The following is a 26,050-nucleotide window of genomic DNA, read 5'->3' as shown; positions in this document are numbered from 1 at the left end:
TCCTTTAATTGTTATAATCAAAGGGATATCTCCATTGGAATCATGAACATTGAACTAGCAATCTCTATTGAATAAATACTGTGTTACTTGTTCATTACCATATTCAACAGCATAATCTCTAGTAATGTAACTTTTATTGCATTAAATTTGAAAATCTCTTTGGTTACTAAAATTAGTTTCACTGTTCAATTTGTTTAGTGGAAAGATAATTTTAATTTAACATGAAACTTTTGTTTTAATTTAATTAACTTCTCTTAATAATTTATCTTTATTTTAGAAGACTTGGATAAAATTTTAATTTATTATAGCAAATAATGAATACTGTAAAAGTTTAACATTATTGTACATAAAAATTTGGAGAACTCTTTGATCGTAAGAAAACTATATGAACCAAAATATAAATATTCTAAAAAGTTTTTTAAATAATGATTAATTGTATTCTACTTTACTAACTTGTTTGTAAACATTTCATTCAGTGATGCTATGCAGTTTTCATGGTGATGATTGACTTATATGTAGGCCGTTGTAACATATCAGGGAATACACTTGTAAGCTTCATATTTTCAAACAGTTATAGATATAATACTAAGATAATCAAGAAGAAGCAATAAACAAAAATATTAAAAAATCTAATATCACAATAAGTGAAAGGAATACAAATGATATTCATTGTATAAATATAATGCAAGCAACATAATAATCGAGCCACATTTTTTAGGAAGTCCATACGATATGCCATAATTGTAGTCATTAGCCATCACGGTTACTGTTCTTTATTTTTCATTATTTATATAGTGGAAGATTACAACGTTATGCATCTACTAAAATTTGAAAAATAACTCTGTCAACTTTCAGGGTCTATTGAAAATTTAGGTTGTTAATCTCTTCCATATGTAGAGTAAGTTTCATCGTATATTTGTATTTTTTATTCTTCAAATTAAATTTATTAAATGAAAACATATATGACGAAAAAATGATTATTAATAAAGTAGAAAATTTCTAATGATTATTTTGACAATTGTGATTACTAGTTCCTAATGAGACTGACAATAATAACAGCGAAACGTCGAAAAAAACGGATGAGTGTTTAATTGTTTCTTAGAGCTGATCTATCCTATTGTAATTTAATTATTTGTAAATTTATTAAAAAATTAAAGAATAAATTCCTTTTCTCAAATGAATAATGTTTTTCATATTACAAAATATTATGTTCTATTACTAATTATAAATAAATTAATAAGAAATTTTATAAAGAAAATGAAGACAGTACTCAGTAGTCAAGTTGCATTTAATTCTGAAAATAGAATAAAGTCAATAACAAAGCTTTATTGAAAATAAAAAAGATTGAAATAATTTAAGACTTTTTTAAATAAAGAAAGTGATGTTTAGTTCCTGTCATGATATAATACGAGTAACTGGTACGTAAATATTAAAAATATAACCAGTTTGTTTTATATCATTTAATTTTCTACTCTGTCTAAATCATTGGTAATATTTCAATAAAATATAATCAGTTCGTTTCATACCATTTAATTTTCTACTCTGTATAAATTATTAGTAAATATTTGAATTTTTTATAGCTACGAATGATCAATGACCTTCATTGTTCCAACTTCAGTATAAATTATCATCGACAATTTGACTGGATAAATAAAATATGCAATGTCTCGCACTCCGATTGATGTCGTTAATGGCATAACATTATTTTATTTATAAAATATAATATTGCACTGTAAAAAACATTGTGTCAATATTAAAATTATTACTAATGAAAAAAAAACTCGGTAATACTACATTTTACCCATCCATATTACTCTTTTCCACATACGTTAAAAGAAAAATAACTTATAAAACTGTGCTTGTTTACCTTCAACTGTACAATTCGTGTTGGAATTTTACAATTTTGAATCAGTCCCTCACAACGATCCTGTTAGATATTAAAACCAAATCAGCTCAAAGACCGATATTTCTAACGAATCCTGGTCACTCTCAAAAATACACACACACACACAGGCATACATATACACACATACTTGCTATAGGTACATTTCATCTTAATGTATATTGTTATTATATCTTTATCCTCGCATTAAAAACTTTCAACGCCATAGATTTACATATTATTGTTAATGTTATGGGTTGTATTGACGTAAAAATAGAAAAAGGGCATATTACCTCTATTTCGCTTCAATAAAACGTTAGTGACGCGTGTATTTGATTACAATGTGTGAACGTTCGACTTTGTTTACTGTCTACAACAATTTTACGCTACAACGCGTATTTTTTCATTTTTTTTATTAAATAATTCTCATCACCGTGTACACTTTCATTCAAATCAGTTTTTGCATTGACGATATTGACAACTAAATGTTGAAATTCAATCCAATAATCTAAGAAATTCAGGAATATGTCAAATGAATTATATAGCTACAATGAACATTACGCTTGAAAAATGCGCTTCAATGATAAAAAATTTGTAACTTCAAACTTTCTTTTAAGATTCAAGTTGAAAACGTTTTTAAGATCACATAATTCAATATGGACGATGCAAAAATCGTTTAAGAAAATTAAATAACGATGTTGATAGAATGAGAAGTTTACCGATTTGGAGAACAAATGATGAATTAATGAGTCACGAGTCAGCAGTCAATGCGTTAAAAACTAACAGTGCACTTTCGAATTACTATGAATTGGTAACGATCAAACGAAAATTTTAGCACTACTTATCTGAGTATAAAGTATAACGTTCATTAGAAAAGTCATGTGTAGTGTCATTTATTTACCGAAAAAAAGAAAATTGTTTTAGTAATACTTTTAGTCAAGACAGGTAGCTTTTTGTGGGTAAAATTTGGTTACTCTCTAGACATATCTGTTGAGTTTAGTTTTTATTTAACTTTCTAAAACATAAGATATAAACAATAATTTTTACTCTTTTTAACGTATAATTTGTCGCAAAAGAATAAGGTATTCTCATTCAGTTTCATGTAATATGAAATATATTTATAAAAAATATAGCATATAAAATAGATAATGTGCCATTTAAATTATCAAATTGCAATAAATGTCATCAAAAAATCTATTTTGGTAAGTTTTGCATTACATTTTCCTATATAATTGTAGACATTTTAATAGCACATATTGAAGTTAGCTACTTATTTATGATGTCATAAATTACGTTTTAGTGATCACTAATTGAAAAATGAGAAATCACTTTTGGTCTAGAAAAACCATTTTTCTCCGTAGTCAATATTAAACGAATTTATAGATGAGTTAGGTCACAATACTTTTCTTCACATGTAAAGAATATTGGAATCCAGAATAAAAACTTGCAAGAGATATATTCATCATAGAATTTGTCCAATTATTTGCATGATTCCTTAACTCATCGATCAATCATTTTATTACAGAAGCACGTTTGCAAGTGCCCATTATCCTTTGTAGACTAATAAAATTGCTTTTATTTCTAATGCATTTAATTAAAAAGCAAAACCAAAATCGAAGTGTCAAAATTAAACATCAAAAAGGTAATTTCATAAATGATGGAGCGTATAAAATAAAAATGCTTAGAGTACATATTAAAGTTGGTACTTGGTGTGCTATCGTTACACACACAATTGCTGACATAGAAATATACTGAAAAAAGACTTTCTACAAAGAGCCACCAGTCCTTACTTACATAATGCGTGTTCGTAGGAAAGATAAGCCTCTAAAGATGAAATGACTTAAATCTAGTTAAGTTCCTCATCGAAGCCAATGTTGTGAAAATTTCATACAATTGTCGTGTTACATAATCATCAATAAAACATAAACAAACAAAACTTATTAGTTTCGCTTTCACCAGCATATCGTAGCTATATCAACAAATTCTCTTATTACAACACTGCACGCGTTAACTCGATAATACCCAAATAATATAGTCGCTAATGTAGAGACTGCACACGCAACTAGCCATCACCCAGCCTAACGAAATGATAGAACTTATATTACACGTTTTTTTTTTCTCATCGGAAGGCGTTCAATTCAACAGTTCATAGTTTGTTAGTGTCTTTCGGGCGTTATTTTCGCGCACAAGCGACGATTCTAATGTTGCTGTTGCTGTTGTGTATGATGTTGAAGTAACGTGATGGCTCCTGCGTCGGTACCAGCTGGTAGAACAACCGTCGAACCTTCAGTCACGGAAATCTGATGTATTTGCGCTTGAGAACCTTGGCCCACCTAAGAGTTGGAAAAATTTGTAAAGCTAACGTTCAAACAAAGTAAGGAAATAAACACGCAAGTTTTTGGACAACATACAACAAACAAGGCTTCAGTATGAGTGAACAACAAGCATATGCAACATTAAAGTAAAGTGATCGACATTATTTACTATGACGGGTATTTTTTTTATACAAAAGCAATTTTTCATTATACAAATTTTTATTGTCCATTTTTTTATGTATGTATGTGCGTGTGCGTATGTGTATGTGTGCATGCACGCACGTGTATGTATGCGTATGTATATACATACATACATACATATATATGTACACACATACACACAAACACATACACTCAATGTCCTCTTTTCGAAGTTCGATGTTCAATGACTAATGTACATTATACCCGACTTACAATTATTTATACATAACGAAAAATTGCGTTTTCATGATAGTCGTATATAATAAAATAGCAACGACATATTGCTCTTGTTACATGCATCTTATAAAATAAAAAAATATCATTAAGTGACGATGATGTTGCGACGTTTGAATTTAATGTTTTTGATAAACATTAAAAAATAATAATAAACATTAAAATTAAGGAATGAAGCAAGGCAGTGCAAACAAGAAGCAAGCGAAAAACAAAGGCGATTCTTGGATAAACACAATACAACAACAATTGCGCAGTAAACGAGGTTCAGCCTAGAAGATTCTCGTGGCTACTAGGGGTGACAGTTAAATAAGGAATCCCCTTCTCCGAACATACTTGAATCTGAATCTGCTGGACCTCTGACACTTGCTGTTGCTGTTGTTGCTGTTGAAGTTCCTGTTGTTGTTGCTGCTGTTGCGCTTGTGCCTGTTGCTCAGCGACGGCCTGTTGCTGTGCTTGGGCTTGTTGCTGAGCTTGAACCGCATCACCAGTCGATAAAGGATCAGCTTCTTTGGCTCGCTTCGCCAAATGGCTGCGAGCGTGCTTTCGCAAATGATCCTTGCGGTAGAAAGCTTTGCCACACTCTGTGCACACCTCAGTCTTCTGACCACTATGAATGACGAAGTGCAAATTCAGATGTTCTTTCCTCTTGAAGCCCTGTAAAATAGAACCAAGAATAAGTATAAATTTTACAATCCATGGAAGCCTAGAATAAACATAAGTTTTTTAAATAATATAAATTTATATAAATAGTATAAATTTATATAAATAGTATAAATTTATATAAATAGTATAAATTTATATAAATAGTATAAATTTATATCAATAGTATGAACTTTAATCTTGATTATTTCCTTTTTTACATTAATCTATCGTGTCAATATACACCGCGTAACTCGTCTTTATAAAAAAATTAAATTTTCTGTTATTTTTAACATGAAATGAAAAAAAAATACTGTACAGCGTAATACGGATTAAAAAATACAAAATTACAATGAATACATAATTACAATTGAGAACCAGAAATAAGTGATTCAAAAGAATAGGACGTCAAAATTACCTTCATACAAACGGAGCAAATAAAAGGTCGATCAGGGTTATGACCAAGTTTATGTCTTTCTAAATGTTCCTTGCGTTTCAGTCCTGCGCCGCAAATATCGCAGATAAACCGCCTTTCGATCTTATGGCCGATTAAATGCTGCTCGAGAAGTTCCTTCTCGGGATATGCCATGTTGCATTGGGGGCAACAGAATAACGTCGTGCCGTCCAAAGCCGTTACGATACTCACCTAGAAAAATGAGAATATATATTTATTGATCAATATTTTCAATGCTCATTGCACAAGATTTTTGTTTTTCAATATCAACAAAGTGAACAAATAAAAAAAATTATAGTGAGTTTGTTTGCAAGACACTAACTAACGGTACACATAGCTTCATAAAAAATTAATATTTTTAGTAAACCAATTAGCAGTCAAAGCTGAAATATAAATCAACTACAGCTATTTCTATATATTTCTTGCTTGGTTTACCGTAAAAGCGTGAAACTAAATAAACTTCTGTCAAAATAGCTACTTTGATCTTTTAATTTTTTTCAAGCATTTTAAAATTTGATTACTATTTATATTGTTACCTCTGCAACAGTTTATGAAAACTAAAGTTGCATAGGATTTCCGATGATATGTACATGTAAAAAAGACTATTTATTTCAAATTTGTTCAATCGGTAATGCTGCCAGTCACTGGACTATGAATTCAATTTGAATGGTACTATTAGTTAGATTAAGAATATCGAGTAAAACAACTCCAAAAAGTAAAAGTTTACATAGTCTCAGTGCATGTTTTACCAATAAACAAAGATATGGTCATGTCAAATTTTTCGTAAATAAAATCAAATAGTAAATGTAAACCAAAAAATAATTAATAAAAAACGTTCATACAAGCGTTATAAAGAAATATTTCTCAAAAACACAGCTGTACCTTAAAACGTCTACTTTTGGAGTTTTCGGCACATTCGACGAAGTTCATCTGTACCATCGCAAGTGTGTGAGTGTGTTAAAACAATAAAAAGAGAAAAAACGCTTTGTAAGATTTTGTGTTTCTTACGTTAACTTCATAGAAATGTATTCTTTAGTGATGTTCTACATAAAAATTATCAGCTGAAACAGTTACCTCAACCTAAAAACTTCTAAACAAACAAGAGGAAAAATTCGCTGTGAAAAGAGGAGAAAATAGTTCGCTGAATTCTAAAAGAAAAATGTTATCATATTTTTTTTCACAACCGTTAAGTATCAAACAAAAATCCCACAAAATGAATTAACAAAAAAAGTATCTTTGCTATGAGCAAAAATAAATGAAAAATCTAGGTTAACCAGCAGCCGATAATTCAATGCGAACAATCGAAAAGAGAAAAAACCCCGCCACCAATTTCCAAAAGCGAAGCTCATAAATACTTATAGAAAAAATTACACACCTGTCCTGGTTTAGGTTTCTTGGGCTTGGGTGGCTTTTTCTTGTACTTCTTCTTACGTTTGGGTTTGGCACCAGGCTCACCCGTGACCTCCTCGGTGACATCGGGTATAATTTCAGTCTCACCACCAGCTACTGTGATCTGGACAGTTCCGTCGGTACCCGTACTTGCCGTAGCTTCAAGGCCGTCTGCACCCAGAGGACTCGTTTCAACTATCGCTTCGCGCTTTATCGTTTCCGAGAACTTAAGGAAGTGCTGTAACGTGAGAGGTAGCGTACTGCCTCCTTGTAACCTGCAACGACAAATCTCATTGGAATTATTTCATCCGTACGAACGTCTCTAGTTAAAATTAAATTATTTGAAAAATGTATACCTCGTGATATAATCTGTAACGTTGGTGGTAATGGGCCAGGTCCCCGCCTGCATCTGTGCGATGAATTCCTCGGTACTTTGGTTACCTTGGCCTTTGACACCACCCCTCTTAATGAGGGCGACCGGTGTCGTGCCAGCTTCCGTCTTGACTTCGGTCTCCTTGGACTCTTCGATCGCCTCGCGTAAAATCAAGTCGTGGGGTATTTGAGCGACCACCGTTAGACCTTCTGGCGCTCCGGGCAATTGCACTGTCTGTTGTATAGTCTGTTGAGCTGTCGTTGTTGCCGTTGATGTACTTTGAGTTGTCTGCTCAGAGCTGTGGAAAATTAAGTTAGCAATTGATTAAGAATGAAAAAGAAAAAAATAGGAAAGAAAGAGCAGAGAAAAATGCGGTAAAAGGCAAAAAGTTTATACTGACGTTTGCGTGGTAGCTACGGTGTTTTGTGGTGCCACCTGTATCTGTACGCCGTCGCTGCCCTGTTGACTGTACGCCACGGTGAGTACAGTGGCAGCACCCTGTGGGAATTGGCTGAGCGAGATGGGTATGTACTTGGGTTGGTCATTGCTGTTGGCGCTCTGGGAGACATTGGGATTGACCACTTGGATTTGCACGGTTTGCTGCTGCTGAGTGCCATCCTTGCCGGGGACGGTGATAGGTAGAGTGATGATCTGCTGCTGCTGGTTACCGGCGCTTTGAGCAACGGTGAAACCATTCGGGTCGACCGGACGCAAATAATGTACGCCACCTTCGCCACCTGACAGCACACCTACTACTTGCCCGCCAGTGGTCAAATTCTGCGCGAACTTGGCAGTGGCAAATTGGTGCACCGTGCCCGTCGGCAGCGAGCCCGTAGTGAAGCCTGGGAACGGCGTGAAATTCATTGCTTCACTGCCAGAAGGGGAAGGGGCAGTTGGTGAATTAACTATGAAGTTGGTCGATCAGTTAGCGTGCCTGTAATCAGATAATTTGTATTCGGTTAGTTATATGCGGGGCAACTTTCAGCTCTTCATTCATACGTCGTTACAAAGTAAACATTTTCAGGTCGAGATGATACATTTATGCTCTCGAAAGCATTTCCCAGTTTGCCTGTAAAGTAGGAACAATGCGACGGGGACACGGCAAAGCTCTCGAAAAGCAGCGATGTAATCCCCGTGCGTGCCGGCGGCATTGAACGCGTCGGCTGTTGAAATTAGTTGCGCGCCACATTATTCGCATATCCTATACTCGTCCACCTCTTGTTCGTTGCCACCAGCAGCATACTCCCACACGCGCGAACGCGGCGTTACTCTCTTTCTCTTTTCTCCCCCCTTCCGTTTTCAACTCATCTCTCGAAGCGATCTAATACAAGGCCACTCGAGCTTGCCGCGTTGCCTGTTACATCGATACTTGTGAGATCTGAAAGGGAAAGGCGAGCCTTCGAAAAAGCTTTAACTCAAGCTATCCGGGGGTTAATCGATCATCGTGAGGTGTAAGCGGGACAACTGCAGACGCCAGCAATGAACGGAGAGAGCGCAGCAAGCACGTAAGCGCACAAGTTGCACAAGTGCTCCCCACCGGCGTACATCCAGATCCACCATCACAGTCCCATTCGACATGGGTAGCAGCAGGGTGGTCGAGCGTCACGGGGTGGGATATAACTCGGCGGCGGTGGCGGCGTGACTTTCTTCTCTGGCGAGGCGAGCGAGGGTGGCATGCGGGCGAGCGGGCAGGCAGGCAAGCAAGCAGGCGGGCAGACAGGTAGGTGAGCAGGCAGACATCGCGTGAAGAGAGGGAACCGGCAGCTAGCCCTTCTTCCGCGATCGCAGCGTGCCGTGGCGTGCGGGGGGAGGAGTGTTGCGACTGCACTTTGGGGGGAGCGAGCCTATATAGCCGGCGAGCTGGCCACGTGCGCTTCGCACTCGCCTCGCGCGACGTGCCCAAGAGAGAGCTTGCGCCCGTCGCAGCGTTTAGCTTGCAAGCCATTGCCATCGTCGTGCGAGAGCTTCGTGCTTTCTTTCAAAGTCGCGATGTGAATTCAGTTTTTCACAGCTTTCGCGATTGCTTTTGGGAAATCTCTCGGAAAGCGAGAATTACATGCAGTTTTCATCCGGGGGTTTTCTCAAAAGTCTGAGAGACATACGTGAGCATTAATATATTCGTAATTTTGAACCGTTCGCAAACAGTAAAACCCGCAAGGTACAAAAGGGCTCGCTTATAGATAGTAGTCTGATCTGGCGAGAGAAAGAGAGCATAACAGTGTTGAAAGGAAGGAACGGGGGGACTGCGAGAGAGAGAGAGTGTGAGAGGTGGGGTAGGCAGAGTTAGTAGTAGCGAGAATCCCCACTTCACCCCCGCGCACTGACACGGCCGCCCCCACCCCGCTTTTAGGTAGCAAGAGACGGCATTCAAGCCAGCCAAGCGGCTGTCGACGTGCAGTCCCCACGGTAAGATATCGCGTCACGCGCGTCTCGGAAGCCACGTGGGGGAATAGATCGAATAAGAGAGAGAGAGAGAGAGAGAGAGAAGGAAGGGCGTACGGATAAAGATAGGACGTGCGGGAGCAGCGAACCGTATGCCACCCAACTCTGTGCCCATTGGCTCAGTGACTTTCGTGATTCTCTAATTTGGGAAAGTTATGGATGCTGGAGTTTTCATCAAATTTGGACTGTAATTTAATCATCGAGATAAAAAATAAACACTATTTCGATTTTAAAATGCCAAATATGTCTTTATCTTGAATATATAAAGTCATGTGCATTATTGCTGTACGCTACAGTGAAAAAAGTATCTTCCTAAGAATTTTCGCTAGTAAGCGAGAACAAACGAAAACAAAAGGAAACAGCTGATATCGAAGGCACAAGCTGGTTCAACGAACACCGGAGCAAAACAAAGAAGTGAACGACACGCAGACCGAACGAGAGAGAGAGAGAGAGAGAGAAAGAGCCCCACTCGTGCTAGCGGCAGGCGGCGACGATATCTCGGAAGAGAGGTGGACGTAGGTGGAGGTGGAGAGAGAATTGCCAAAGCTGTTGCCGCGGGGTGCATGCAAGCGGGGTGGGGTATGGGTCACAGGTGATGGGAGAGGGAGAAAAGCCCCGACACGAATGAGAGCGGGAGAAAAACCTGACGGGGATAGAACGAGCCGGAGATGAATGAACGGAAAAGAGAGAGAAGTGAGAAACCGCGTGGTGTAGTTGCGAGTTTTGCAGTCTTGTTTTGATTACGCTCTGTAGTCTCGTTTCGCGTGCACATCAAATTACGAAACTCCGAAAACGTTACGTGGGTACGAGAAGTCTTTGTTATTGGAAAAAAAAATACATGATCCGACGAGTATGTGTAGATTTACGAAATGTGCCGTAGGAGGTGGTAAGAGCAAAACTGGAGGGTTTAACGTTTATTTTTCTCTCGTACCCTCTATGGGTAGGTGTTTCGTTTTCGTATTATGCTTATTGTTCCGTCGACAGCTTTCACCCTAGCGTTCTTCTTCTTTTTTTACCTGGGCGCTGTAAAACCGATATCGGTCTTCCCTTCTCATATCTCTCTGTTCGAGGCTTTCATCTCGAATAATATTCGGAGCTTTTTTACATAATTCATCGTTACTCGCTTTTTTTTACGGCACTTTGACGCGTAAAGTTAATCGGGATCATGTTTGATATCAATTGAAATCTATAAATATTCTACAAATGTTTGTAGGTTATTACAAAAAAATAAACGTACTATTGTTTGAAATATTGCATTACTATTACGGTACGTAAATCATTCGAAGTAAACACCAAAGCAATGAGCTCCTGGTTTGCCGAACCCCGGAGAGCCTTGAAAAAGCACGTGCTAACTCCCGCTCCGCGCGCGCGTTGCTCCCCCACTTACCGTTAAAGCTCTGAAAAAAGGTACGACCTCTCTCTCTCTCACTGTGACTTTGACCAAGCAAGTTGACGGCGCCCCCTCCCCGCGAGTAGCAAAGCACGTGTCATCACCCCCCACGAAAATCTTCCTCTCCACAGCGGGTTCCCACCCTCGTCTCTCTCATCTCCCCCTTCTTTTCTCTCTACGTGTCAAGAGAGCAGCCGCTGCCGCGCGTGTGAACCGGCAGTCGACGTTCTAATAGTACCCTGCGTGGCTGTTGTCGATCGAGGAAGGAACAGCCTGTTCTGCCGGTCTATCCGCTACTACCTACCCTTGCGTGAGATTTTACTACTGGTTTGAATTTAGTTCCGCCTTTACGTGATTGTTGAGTGAGAATTTGTATTTTCTATTTTTTTTTCTTCAGTGCACTTTATTTCTAAGAAAACGAGCTGTCTATAAATGAAAAAGGAATATATTTCTAGACTATACGGTCACATAACAGGAGCAAGGTTACTCTAAGAGAGAAACTTTATTTTTTATCAACGTAATATAGTAAACGTAGCGTCTTTGTGGAATACTGTTAATGCAATAAATATTTACGTTATTGTAGTGTAGTTGAGAAATTTAATTAATTTAATTGATTGACTCTGTAATTGCAACCGCATTACTCCTGTGTCCACTTCTCTACATTTGATGTAACATTTAGGAATGGATTATTATTAGGATTCAAAATGGTCGAAATATTATTGAAATAACGATGAGACCTTTCATCAATAATTTTAGAGCAACGAGCTCTTTGGAAAATTGATAGCATATTTATAGTGACCAACAACTACTTCCATGAATTTCCAGCAGTCCAAATTGGTAACTAGTCAGTCGCACATAATACACTGTCAAGATTCTTACACAAATTTGCCGTCACAATAGTTTCATAACAGAGCATATTGAAAAATACACTGTTCAAATAACTGGTTATTTACGAACGTTGTTTAACCGAAACCGTTTCACGGTCATTATTAAACCTTCACTCGTTGGAGCGTAAACAACTAGCAAGATTTTTACGATATTACACCATTTGCAATTGCGTTCTCAATATTTATTTATTTCTTCTCCCAGATCAGCAGTTATGAAAGCACACGGACATTCGACATGCAACCTGACACCTTGGTAACAGTGTCATCTTCTGAGCCACGTTCAAACAGCGAACCGTTATTTAAAAACGACTACGTTGCACACAAGACATCTTGGTGTCGTCATCACTGGTGTGCGTGATATTTCGCCATTGTTGAAGGCACTGCAACCACGCGAACCAGAGTCACGTATATGATACACTCACACAGACGAACGTACCACAAAGTAGTCGCGATGAAAGAAGCATTGCCCACGTCATCATCACACGCATCACGGTATTGCTGCAGTAGAGTGTGGATGCACTCGGACGGCAGCAGGCTGACGAAGGGACAGACAGGAAGGGTGGAAGAGCAGAGAGAGAATGTGAGAGAGGGAGTCGAGTAGAGTAGAGTGAGAGAGAGGTTAGGGTAGGGGGTCTAGAAAAAGAAGGGAGCCCCGCCGCCGTGAGTGCATCGTAGCGATCCCCCAAGTTTATCCGCCCCGAGGAGGGAGGCCGAACGTATATATACACCCGCCGCTTCTACTCCCAAGTAGGCTACTCGCGATATTTCGAGGTTAGCGTACGTGCTCCGTACTGCGCGCCCGCCACAATTGCTTACCATCCACAGAAAACTGCTCCTATGCTGTTGCTTCCTGTCCGTTTCCACACGACGCACAGTGTCAGTGCCGTGTGTCTCTAACTCTGCCCCGCGAAACTGATCAGCAATATCTAGATTGGTCTATCGTATGAGAGTGAGAGAAGAACTTTGTACTCCGTTTAATTTTTTTTCGACTGTTGTTGCCTGCAGTGCTCACAGCAGCAACTCCGCCGCTGAATCGTGCGAACAGTTAAATGGGAACGGCCAGCAAGTGTTCGAACGAGTTGCTTGCGTGGTGTCTGTTATACGGGTGTATGAGTGAGACGAGGCAAGGCAGAGGGAAAGCTGCGGCTACGGGCCGCGCACTCGCAGTGCGCATGCGCAACACACAGTTTCACGCGCTGCCGAACATGGCCGCCGAGGCAACGCTTTTTACCGTACACACACGCAGCTATACTTACTGACTAGCCTTAGCACTGTGCTTATTAGCTCGCTGCTCCTCTCCTCGTTTCTATGGAATTCTTTTTTTTTACTTTTTTCATGTTTTACAGGTTCATGGATTTGGACACCGTTGCGTGGATGCTTCCGTTTTTATTTTCCTAAAGTCTCGGATTGAATGTGACCTGTTTACGTTAATTTAATAAAATGAGGTTTTTAGTTGAAAATATTTAAAAAGAATTCTTGCACATCAAAATTATCATTCAAGTGATAATCGTGATGGCCTTACGAACACTTACGCGGAATGATATTGAGCAAAACTTTGATAATCAAAATATCGTTCGTATTGTACTGCTCCATTTCGGTATCTTTACGTTTGTTTAATGATAAGTTTGCATTTCTTTATGATTCTTCATAATAATCGATATATATATATTTGCATTCATTTTTTTAAAGAATGATTCATTTTTAAATGGCAATATGCAATTTCGTAAAATCATCTAGCTTTTTCTCGAAATTGGCTTTTTTTTGTAGTTTGCCATGACGCAGTAGGAAAATTTCAACCTACTTTGTAATCTACACATCAATCGTAATTTTAATTGATTTTTCATAAATTGCAATGACGTAAACACGAACTCGCGGAGCAATTTACATTTTTTTCTCAATAATAAAGAAAAAGTCGGTAGTACAAATAGCATAGCAAGAATAAAATTGAATGTCACGTACTTGACATGAGTGTGGCGAAAGAGAAAAGTAGGAAATAGGAGGAAAGAGCTTTCTCGTAGCGCACGAGCGTGAGCTAGATAAAATTTACGGTGAATATTTGCAGGTAACGACGGGAACGAAAGGCACAAGTCAAGCATCTACAGAACGGCACAAATAGGTGGGATACAGTCACGATTACACTTGCACTACAATCAGCGAAAGTTTTGAAATGTCCAATGATAGAGATCTTTTTTCCCTACCTATCTTTTCGACGCGTCAATGAAAATTTTGCGCATTCCCATGTGCGACACATTAAAGTATTTAAATAAACGAAATGCACCGTCGAATGATTGATTTTATGTATATACATTTTAGGTATGTATAATATCAACTGGTTACGTAAAATCAGTTTATCGATTTTCTACATTAAAAAAAGGCGACGCCAACGCTCGGCATCGGACACACACGCGCATATGTAGACATAACGCGAATGTGTAAGCGACGAACCATCAATTCTATAATGAGGAGAATCAGAAATTCATTTAGCTGGTTGTTTTGAGTAACATTCAGTTTCTCTTCTGGATGAAAATTATTAATTTAATTGAAGATGGGCTATATTGTATTATCGACGGGGCAACAAAAACGTATTCTAGAGCTGTAACGCACGTAATAACAACAAGTGAATTGATGGTTAAACATTGAAATAGTGACGACTAGACATAACCCTCGCCCAATAAAAACGGCTCGAGGCGACGACTATACAGTGCACAATGAGCACTTCTGATTTGATTATATTATGTACACTTTTTGTGTTTGTGAGCTTTCAACGATTCATATTATAAGTTACTTGGAAGTCGTTATTCTTCTTTGGCTAAATATTCATGATCCAGCGAAAAAGACAGCTATATAAATGCAAAAAGCATGCCGCGCGTTCAATGGAATCGATTTAAGTCAGCGGCCGTGTTGGTTAATAAAACACTAGTGTCGTCGAGCGCGCTCTGCGCGCTCATTTCTTGTTTGTGTTCAGTAATATTCAGTTTCATGCTTGAATCGAATTCAAGTTGTTATAGGCGAAATAAACAAAATTCTAAAATGCATTGAAAACAAAACACACTTTGAGACGCCTACTATACGTTGACATTTGCCAATTTAGCAATAATTATAAATAAATATAATAGATTTTAAGATATTTAGCTATATAAATAATATGCAGCGCAAATTAGATTTTTTTTTCAAATAAATACTACCGTTAGATGTATATAATAATTTAATTTTCTTTATTTTTCAACATACTGGTTTATGATTGCAAGCTTTCCGTAAGATATAACCAAAATCAATTCACAATATTTTATTGAAATATTGATGTGTAATTATTTTCATTGTTGATGATGTTTATCCAAAGCTAAACTTTACAATAATGATATTCAATAAACGTATATGTCAATATAGATGTGATAAATGTCAATGGATTGCATTCAGATTACTTTATCGTATTATTTTAAGGTTAAGCCGTTGAGAAAATGTGAGCTTATTGTCTTTTACCTTATTTTAATTCATTTAATTGATTGAATATAAATCGATATAAACGCCCCGGCGTACTATTCAGTGCTGATTTACTCATAACAGTGCCCTACGTGAATACTTTCAGCGAATCAGATCACGAATAAGATGACTTCGTTCGGCAGATCATTACTTTTATATATATAAGAAATCAGTGTTTCCTACATAAAAAATTGATAACTTGTTAAAATATAAAAAAATTCTATTATACACTACGTACACTGGATCATTTTCACATAACTGCATTCAGCAAATTAAATTTCGAATGAGACTTCACTCGGCAAGGTATCGTTTTTTATATAGGATCAGATGTGATTTGCGTGCTTTTATTTTCGTTTTAATTTCTTATTGTTATATTAATTAACTTACTTAACATTAATTACTTTTTTCAAAGGTGTATTTTTCAATTTTTTTTACAAAACACATATCACAGCAGAGCAATGTACATTAGTAAAACACGTTTCTTTTAGTTTTTTTTCAGCTATATGGGTCAAATTATCATTAAACGTTTATTTTACTTGTAGAATCAAGATTGTGACATTACAACATTTATTTCAAGCATACATTCGAAAATCAGATTATTGATTAGTAACATAAAATAGAGCAATTTCAAAGTGTAATCTCTTGCTTTTACGAAATGATTTACTTGTTAGTTTCATAAAATGAGTGTTAAAGCAATGACGCTACAACCTACTTTTTTTGCTTTCATTATTTTCAAAATAATCCGGATCAATTGTAATAAATTGAATTTTTATTACTAAAATCGCCATTTGAAACCATACAAATATAATTATTTGCCACCATGTAGCAATATATCACCTAACCATAACTCAAATAATCAAATCACGAATAAAGTACTTCAACGTGGCATTTATCACTTTTTATAAGGGGATTGCATGTTAGAAACAAAAAAGAAACATAAACATTGCTTTTGTAATAAACTTAAATTAAAATTAAATGAGACTGATATCAATAGATATTAGGGTGCACAACAACCTAGGATCTGCGATCTACAACTATACAGACAGAACGTGTACATTTCGCTGCCCATATCAGTATACTGTCACATTCACGTGATCACCTCTCTGCCAATGAGAACACGTATAAACTAACTTCACTTTCAGACCTATCTTCTTTTTTTTCTTTTTATTATTATTTTTATTGTTATTACTATTATTTTAACATAAGAAAGACTCATCTCTTTTTATAAGAAGGATAAGGACATGGAAGTTGTTATTTTTCTTTAGCTAAATATTCATGATCGAACGGAAAAGACTATATAAAATGCAAAAAGCATGCCGCGCACTTTGTTCTAGTTAATTGATGAGTAATTTAGAGCACTTGTAAAGCTGATGAGATCATTCAAAAATATATTATATATGCTAGTTAAGTATAAGATATTTTGAACAAATTTCACCATTTGCAGAATGTATTTTGCACAGTATTTTGAGCGTGAAAAATACATAAGTGCGCGTGCAGATACATACATTGTTGATGCATTCAGTTTTTGAAACATCAACATTAATATTTATATAATATTGCGAATAAAAGGTAATATACATACATTGTTGATGCATTCAGTTTTTGAAACATCAACATTAATATTTATATTAATTACAACATTAATATTTATAATATTGCGAATAAAAGGTAATATTTTTGCAAAGTAGATAGTTTTACTTTGCAAAATAAATACAATTTAGATAGTACATGAAGCATTATAAATTTTTTTCTCTACTTCACCTTTTCTGTGATAAAAAACCATTGGATTTATCAAGAAGTGGAAACTATAAGATTTGACTTCAGATTAAAAATAATTTATATGAATTTTTCTTGCAATGATATATTCGAACTCGTCCATTGAAGGACGCGTTTTTAACATGTAGTGTAGAATTTATAGTCATCATTGATGTTGCTTGTTATTGACTAATGATAGAGATATGGTGCAAGATAAATCTGAGCAATTAATAAAATACTGATATTGTATCAGTAACGGAATCCAATTTTACGAAAAAGATGATAGTGCAAATACAGGAATAAAACGTTAGACACATCGAGTAAACTTCAACACACACTGGCTTGTCATTAGTGATAAATTCACGGCAAGCTGTACGAATGAGAGAGCGAGCGAGAGAGAGCAAGAGAGAGCAAGAGAGAGAGAGAGAGAGAGAGAGCAAGAGAGAGAGAGAGAGAGAGAGAGAGAGAGAGAGAGAGAGAGAGAGCAAGAGAGAGAGAGAGAGAGAGCAAGAGAGAGAGAGAGAGAGAGAGAGAGAGAGAGAGAGAGAGAGAGAGAGAGAGAGAGAGAGAGAGAGAGAGAGAGAGAGAGAGAGAGACTGCAGACAGAAATTCCGCTGCTTGTCCGACCTCCTTAGCTCGTAGCATGAGTATGTGTGAGTGGTGTATATAGGTACGACGGCAGCCAATAACGTCGACGCTTTCTCCTACGATGCGGTTCACACGACGATGCGCGTGTAACATAGGTAAAAGGGGTTTGTGAATTTTGGAGGAAAAAGCAAACAATGGCTGGGCGTTGGCTCTATTGCATAAGAATTGGTTATCGCGGCGTGACGCACGTGAAAACATTTTCAAAGCTTGCGTACGGTAGCACACGTTGACACGTCAGCTCGGCTTCGTCTGTCGGCCATCGTCGCTTTGGTATTCAGCGCGCAGCGGCCCTTTTTACACTCGTTTCTATCTCTCTTCATTTTCTATCTCAAACACTCTGTTACAGGCATATAAAATCGAATTCACTCGTGCACTATAACCGAATGCGACCCAAAACGATTGTAAAATATTATCGAATGAACGTACAGTGGATGAAATATAGCACTAATAAAAGTAGAGCGTTGATTTAGAGCGCGGGAAAGTGTAAAAGGGCGTTTGGCGTACTGATCGTAGGCCATTACGTCCGTAAATAGCAGAGTCGGCGGCGTCGATTGCGTAACTGCGGCCAAAGCAAAGAGCTAAGAGAGAGAGAAAGAAAAGTGTGGTGTGTGATGTGCTTTGAGAAAAGCCCGGGTAGCAGAGCGCGGGGGGTTTGTGTTTACACCCCCACTGCCGTGTCGAGAGAGAGAGAGATAGAGAGAGAGAGAGAGAAAGAGAGAGAGAGAACACGAGAAATAGAGTAGAGGCGGGAGGCGCGCGGAGGGGCCCACCACCACGCAATTTCCAACCCCACCAGGGCTTTCTCTCTCTCCTTCTCTCTTCTGACGGCCAGTGCTGGCGCCGCGTCTCTCTACTACTCTGCACCCCACCATCAGATCTCTCTCTCTCACTCTCGGCACACGCGACAGTTGAGGGTACGGTATTCGCTCCGTTTGCACAAACACGAGAGCTTACCTGAGCGAAAGCAGCAGCGGCCGCTGACTTTCTCATTTCACCTCTGCTACTGCTGCTGCTAACGGTACTCTTGCTCTCTTGCAAGCGGACGGTAGCGTCCTCGTCGATGAGCCAAGCGACACGTCAAAAGAGCACACGCATGCGCTACCGATATTTGCCGAAGATGCTGCTCTTCAACTTGATTGTCTTCATTGACTGATAGTTGCCGGATGATTTTCTTGCGCTGTTGCACGTGGGGCCAGGTCACAGGTGAGAATCCCTCGGGGTGAGGAGAGGGAAGATCAGCCGTCTCGCTGCGTTACCCCCTACCTAAACGCCACTTTTTACCACCTCTCCGTTGGCTCCCCGCGAACGTATACTGCTGAACGCTCTGCTCTGCCACCGCACGGACTGATGGTTCTGTAGCTACACGAAACTCTACGTGCCTTATTGCCACGAGCGCGCCTGCGTGTCTACGTATGTACTTCTTTCTCCCGCCGAGCCAAGCGCCACGCTGAGCACCAACCAACGGGTGGCTTCTTTTCGATCTGCGTCTAACATGGCGACAATCTAGCGCGAATTTTGAATTTGTCGCTTTTGTCAATTAATTATACCCTAAAACCTTTATTTTACTTTTGATAGATGTGATTTAAAACGATAATAAATATTACAAATAACTACATATTCGCAACATTTTAATAATTATTGAGTGAGTGGACCTTGGGCATTTTTTCATCTCAACAGATTATAATAAAAAGTCAAAATTACTTACTCCCATTTAGATTATTGCATTAAACGTCTATTCAAAAGAAATTGATAAACATAGGGGGTACCAAATTATAAATGCTGTTTCAATTTTGTTTTTTCATGACTAGTTCCAGAGGAAAATTGATTAATAACTAAACTATTATTTTTCAAATTAAACTTATTATTGTAAGTAATCAATATCATTTATGAATTACATATTAAAATTTAAATTGTTCAATATAAATTGTATTTTAGGATTCGTAGACAAAATACATTTCTTTTCATTCCATAATTAGAAAACTTTAGGTAGTCAAAAAAATCTTTTGAAACAAAATACTTACTAATTGATAAGCATTCTTGAAATTAAATTTGAATGAAATGTTTTAATTTTTGTATCAAGTGAATTTTTCTAATGACCATACTCATCGTAACATTTGGTGAATTGCAGCTAATATTAAAAATCTATCTAATATTTGAATAATGAAAATATATATATTGTAATAAGTCAATATCAATTACACTATTCAATTTCTTTTGGTTATCATATTTTGACTATCCAAATATTATGAAAATTAGAACAATTACTATTATGGCGTTTTCAATTCAGACATAAATGCACATCAAATTTTTTGTCTAATTAAATAAATTAATATGCACAATAATGGTATTTTGAATTTAATAATATTGTAAATAAAAGGATGTATTGCTCCTTGGTAAAGTATGACGGAATGATTTGTGCATTATCATTTGAAATATGCTTGTAAATACACTTGCAAATTTTATACTTATTAATAAAAAGCAGTTCATCACTGGCTCAACAAATGAGCTTGTACTTTTTCAAGTCACGTCATGGCAAATAACGTAACATTAAATACTCAACAATGATCGCACTTAATTTTTACTATGCAACACATTTTACATTTTGAATTATTCAATGAATTTCTAACTTTTAAAATACTAATTAAAACAAAATAAATAAAGGTATTAATCATTCATGATTCAAAAATTGATTTTGATTACTTCGATATTTTAAAGCTTAGAAGTTTTAAAATACTTAATAATCTAACATCATAATATAATAGGATTATGAATTCGAATTATTTTTAGAATCAGAATGTTGATTGTTGATTCTTTTATGAAAGGCTGAATTCTCAGCGAGTCAAAATGATATACAATTCTTGAAAGTTTTTTTTGTAATTTAGAAATCTAAAAAAGATAAAAGCCAATTTGTTAATAATTATTTTTACAAATCTTCCAAATATTAAGCTCAATACTTTCAGTTAGAAACTTTAAGGCTAGCTCAAATTGAAATATTATCTAAAATTATGAAAAAGAAAAATAGCATAATAAAATTATCAAAATTTTCTCATTCCACACATAAACATACATAAACATTACACCCATACTTTCAATTTACTTAACAATCCTGAATCTTTACAACTGTCAATAAAGATTTTCTATTCTTTGTAGACGTTCCATGTGCAAAGTATACAAAAGTTTGTTGTTTTCATAATAATAGGGATTGTCAGTAGCACTCAAATCTGGATTATATTCACTGTAGCTGCTTTGACTTGAACTGTATCCATCACAGGATGAAGAACCTTGAGATGGCTCAGAATGATTTGGAGATGGAACAAAGTTCTGATTACCCCAATTTGCATCTAATTGTTCTGGTGATCTTTCTTGAATCCCAGAGAAGTTGTTGATATGAAGATTGTTGATTCTCTTGCTTAAGGGCAACTCACTACTTTCTTCTTCCATATCGCGACCACGTTTTCTAAAAAATGAGTATGCAGAATTAATATTACACTATCCAAACTATTTACGTAGTTATGACAAATAATCTGAACAATGTATCTTTGTATATTTTGATAAATATTAGAGTAGGAATTTAATTTTATTGTTTGTAGTGTACTATTCATAGATAAATAGTGAAGTTATTTTTGGAAAAAGTCAAAACTTAAGTTGACCAAAATAAAAATATGAGTTGGGTGATTCTGTCAAAAAGCTTCCAGCAGTTGACTTCAGACCTCACAATTTATGCTCCCGCTTTACGAAATCTGTGAGGTTTGAAGTCAACTACTGGAAGCTTTTTGACAGAATCGCTCAACCCTGAAAAATATCAAGTTTGTGTATCACCATCATTAAATCAACAGTAAGGATCAATTTCGTATAAAAATCGAAGCTGTATAACAATACTGCTATAAGAAAAATTTATCCACGAATATTGATAATAATGGAATTCTATTTAAGAATCATTTCAGCAATATTTTTATCTCAGTTAAAGTAGCTCACAATATTTTTATCTAAAAACAAATTTTTATTTATCGATATTATATGTCAAAAAATTATAAAACCTTACAAATTATTTAATGTAAATTCATTTTATATTAAATAATAATAGATTACATCACAAAAATTAAAATAAAATTCATCAGACTTCAACAAGATTGTATGAAACTTTACAACTCTGTTTCGCTTTCCATGATAAACCGTTACGAACAGACGAACAAATCAATGATTTCAATATAACTGTGTTTTTCGAAATACAACCCTTTACTACCCCGAGAAAACGATAAAAGTTAATGTCAAAATATATAACGCAATAGCCAGCATTTTCTTTGTTCCCTTGCGTGAGATAGCGTGAAAATCGAAAGGTCTGCGTGTCACATACACAATCTACATACAGATAGGCAAATTTGTAAGTCTGATATGATAGTTTTATAAACAAGCACTAACCTGTTGGCTTGAGTCATGTTTTTAACTTTTTCTCTTGACTTTTCCAGAAGAAATGGCCTCATTAATATCTTCTTGCAACCATGTCTGCGTTGCCCTTCGAATTTTATAAGATAAAATCGAGTTCAAGCAGCTAAGAGAGAGCGAGAGAGCTGGTTTAAAGATCAGTAGCAGCAGCAGTGCACTGTGGAGTAGTAGATACTTCTTGCTTGCTTGCCTTGCTTACAATCTGCTTGCAACGCTATACTGGGGTTGTGGCTGGCGTCTGGCGAGTGGCGTGCTACAGCGCGTGTGCGCGTCGACCAACTTTTTCATGCGCACACAAACACGCGCACTGCGTTGTGCACTCTTTTTAAGCCTTATTCACAATGGTCGATGACTAATTGACTAATAATTTCGTAAATGTTTATACATTGATTGTAAAAATTTCTTCTAATTGTCAATAATATATTACTCACATGATTTTTTTTATTATTCAAAAACTGTTTCTGTACCCTAAGATATAATTTGCTACTATAATTCTTAAAAGACTGATTCGTTGTGATACTGGTTTTACAAACTAACTTTTATTTTACGATAGGATTGCGATGACATAATCCTTTTTGTTCTTTTTTTCGCAAGCTGCTATCTATGAGGCTACACTTTGTATGTTCGTAGTAGTGCAGGCACTTTTGAGGTTTTCTTCATTTTAGATATTTTCAGATCAAGTTGACCTATATATAAGTATATGTATATAAACCTTTCTACATAGGTCTATCGATTACAATAAAAACATCATTTTCTAGTAATTCACTTTAGATTTTAAATATCAATATTTTTATTTTATATATTGGAATGATTTTCTTTCAAAACAAAACTTTAAATTTTACTCTTAAAAAAATAGAATTGTTATTTTAGTATTATTTGTATAAGCAAAAATAATAATAAATATAAATTAAAGCGCTAGGAAAAAAAGCGTTTTTTCGAATCAATTTTAATAGTTTTGTCTTAAGTATATATTTTCTTGTGTACATCACTTTAATTTTAAGTGCGAGTTTATATAGATAGTTAAAAAACCATTTGAATTACGATCCGAAAATTACAGAGGTCGCTTTTTCGCGGCGCACGCGCCGGCGCATCCGAAATCCGAACTCCTTTAAGTTCTACTTGATCAACTGAGTTTCAACAATTATATATATATAACTTTTAAAACGTGTGTAGTTGAGTTGAGTGAGATAATATTTGCTTTCAGTTGACGAAGTTTAAGGTTTTATACCTACTTCTAAATAGTTCCTGCCAATAACAAACTTAAAATAAAAATTAAAAAATAATTTTCTTCTTTTATTTTATTTATTTATTTTTTTATCTTAAAAAATGATGAGTCACCAACATATAGCATTGTGATTGGTTAATGTGAAAAAAAGCGCGAAATTTTGAAATATTTGTATTATATATTTAGAGGCGTGAGACTTACATTTCAGCAATAAATTCAATTTACAGCAAGAATGAATATATGCCATTAATAAATAATTTGAAGAAAATAAGAGATTATGATTTGAAATTATTAGTATAAATTAATAATTTTATAACCATCACCGATACTGTAATTAATATTCTCTTAAAATTTAGTTGGAAGATAGAGAAAGAGAATAAAATGAAATGGAGGAAATTTTCTTTTTATCTTTTGCACAAAATTAAGAGGTATGCAAGCAGCGGAAACAAATTATCAGAATATCCAACCCATTAAATTTAAATAATGTTCACGGGTGTTTATAATGACGACGATTTTAACAAAAATACATACGATTTTAAATATATTATTCACGCTAAGACTATAGGGCCATCACTACTACTATTGAATATGTAAAGTTTAGTATTGTATGATAGTATAACAGTTTGAGTACATTTTATCAATCATAGGTTTAATTATAGTCTTTTAGAGTTTTTCGGTACATCTTGAAATAAGTAAAAATTGATCTATTTCTGTGAAAAAATGAGTGCAAATTCTATTTTTACTCATCAATGAATATGGATGTATACAGTGTATTTTAAAGAGCATGATTTATTCATCTGTACATAAATATCAATAAAATCGCATAGTTGTCATATAAAAGATTCAAATAATGCAATAAACGACAGAAAACCGTACATTTTTAAAAAGATTAAATAACGCTAGTTTCTTTAAAACAATTGATAAAAATGAAGTTTTCTAGCTTTCATAGTAAATTTACATTGATAAAAATTATTGATGATTTTCAATGTAAACACTTCAAGGTAAATTTCTTTTATTTATTTTCGATGTAGCAATTTATAATTAATTAAAAGTAAAAGTATTTATTTCAATAGTCATCCACTAAAAAAAGCTCTTTAAGTATCTTTAGGTCTATTTCTTTGATGCTGTATATGTAAATAAGATATTGATATATTTTTAATTTAAGAATATATTAATATATTCGTATGTTTATTATATGAATTGTTGCATAGCTGAAAGATCAACAGTAATTGATATTTATTTCCCATGTATTTACATGTAAAGTTTAATGTTTATAAGAATGCATATATTACATGATTTATATATCAAAATTTTACTAGATACTGTCGATTTCTGTACCAGCTAGTAAATTTGAAGTATTCTACGTTAATTAATAAGTCACCAGTACTCACAAAATAGGGTAGATTATTCTTTCAAACAATGAAAATAATTCTTTAAAATGACTCATGCCTTCTTCAATGTAAATGTAGAACTCATTAAAACTTATCTTATTACATTAAAATTGAAGAATTGTAATTTATAAATATTTACAAGTGATTTATTGCACGAAATTGGTATAGCAAAAAATATAAAAACAAGAATTTAAGAAAATATATATTTTAAAATATTTATTGAATTGAAGATTGAAAATTGGAGCCAATGCACATTCTGTTAGGAAGTTCAAGGGCATGCGTGTGTATAATTATTGTATTGTGACATAATATATTGAGTCGGTTTGACCGATATTTGGTTTAAATAGTCATTATCTACATATTTTAAATATTTCATTTTTTGTACAGTTTTACAAATTTTTACAAGATTTGTAAAAAAAAAACTTATGAAATTGTTTTAAGAATTAAATCATATGTGATGATTGAAATTCTCAAGTAAGAAAAAGTATTTTTAAACATCAACCAGATAAATTTAAACAAGTATTTACCCATAAATCTATGTCAAGTTCGTATTGTCGAGTTCCAATAAAGCTCAAATTAATGCTCAAAAGTAGCCATATAATCGTCGCACGTATAGTTAGTCTCTCAAGTGCAGACGTCGACTCATGTACTGCTAACGATGACTCATTGTTCTTTCATACGCTCTTTCTCACCGTTCGTCTGATTCACGCGTTTAGTCTCAGTAACGATCGCAAAATTTCAAGGATTATCAGATGAATCGCCATCGATTCATTAATTATTCAAACCGTACAGAAAATTTGCTATCTTACATTTAAGTAAATTATATGTATGTACTTTTAATTTGACAGTCATCTACAGATCTGCTCTATTATATCATTTATAATGTTATGATTGCAGTAGAG

General features: G+C 35.3%; 2 protein-coding genes across 4 annotated transcripts; both read right to left on the bottom strand.

Moving 5' to 3' along the window:
• Positions 1–1,376: 1,376 nt before the first annotated feature.
• LOC131663693 (transcription factor E4F1-like) lies at positions 1,377–19,657 on the bottom strand. 3 transcript variants are annotated; one of them, XM_058934234.1, is made up of 8 exons: positions 19,044–19,657; positions 7,888–8,421; positions 7,471–7,785; positions 7,101–7,389; positions 6,608–6,655; positions 5,690–5,917; positions 4,933–5,286; positions 1,377–4,215 (listed from the first exon to the last, which is right to left on the bottom strand). In XM_058934234.1, the coding sequence occupies exons 2-8, from the start codon at positions 8,349–8,351 to the stop codon at positions 4,081–4,083; spliced, it is 1,833 nt and encodes a 610-aa protein (XP_058790217.1). In that variant the 5' UTR covers positions 8,352–8,421; positions 19,044–19,657; the 3' UTR covers positions 1,377–4,080. The 3 variants fall into 3 exon arrangements, with proteins under 3 accessions (XP_058790217.1, XP_058790218.1, XP_058790219.1); XM_058934235.1 differs by having other exon boundaries at positions 4,966–5,286; positions 19,044–19,656; XM_058934236.1 differs by lacking the exon at positions 6,608–6,655 and having other exon boundaries at positions 4,966–5,286; positions 19,044–19,655.
• A 329-nt stretch (positions 19,658–19,986) lies between these two features.
• LOC131663724 (uncharacterized) lies at positions 19,987–22,896 on the bottom strand. Its single transcript, XM_058934299.1, has 2 exons — positions 22,509–22,896; positions 19,987–21,546 (listed from the first exon to the last, which is right to left on the bottom strand). Exons 1-2 carry the CDS (start codon positions 22,568–22,570, stop codon positions 21,213–21,215), a joined length of 396 nt encoding a protein of 131 aa, XP_058790282.1. The 5' UTR covers positions 22,571–22,896; the 3' UTR covers positions 19,987–21,212.
• Positions 22,897–26,050: the final 3,154 nt, after the last annotated feature.

This window comes from Phymastichus coffea, unplaced genomic scaffold, assembly GCF_024137745.1.
Source record: "Phymastichus coffea isolate CEN01 unplaced genomic scaffold, Cenicafe_Pcof_1.1 PCOF00038, whole genome shotgun sequence".
Taxonomy (NCBI): Eukaryota; Metazoa; Arthropoda; class Insecta; order Hymenoptera; family Eulophidae; genus Phymastichus; species Phymastichus coffea.
Note: the sequence above shows the minus strand (reverse complement) of the source record. Positions and strands in the feature narration are given on the sequence as shown.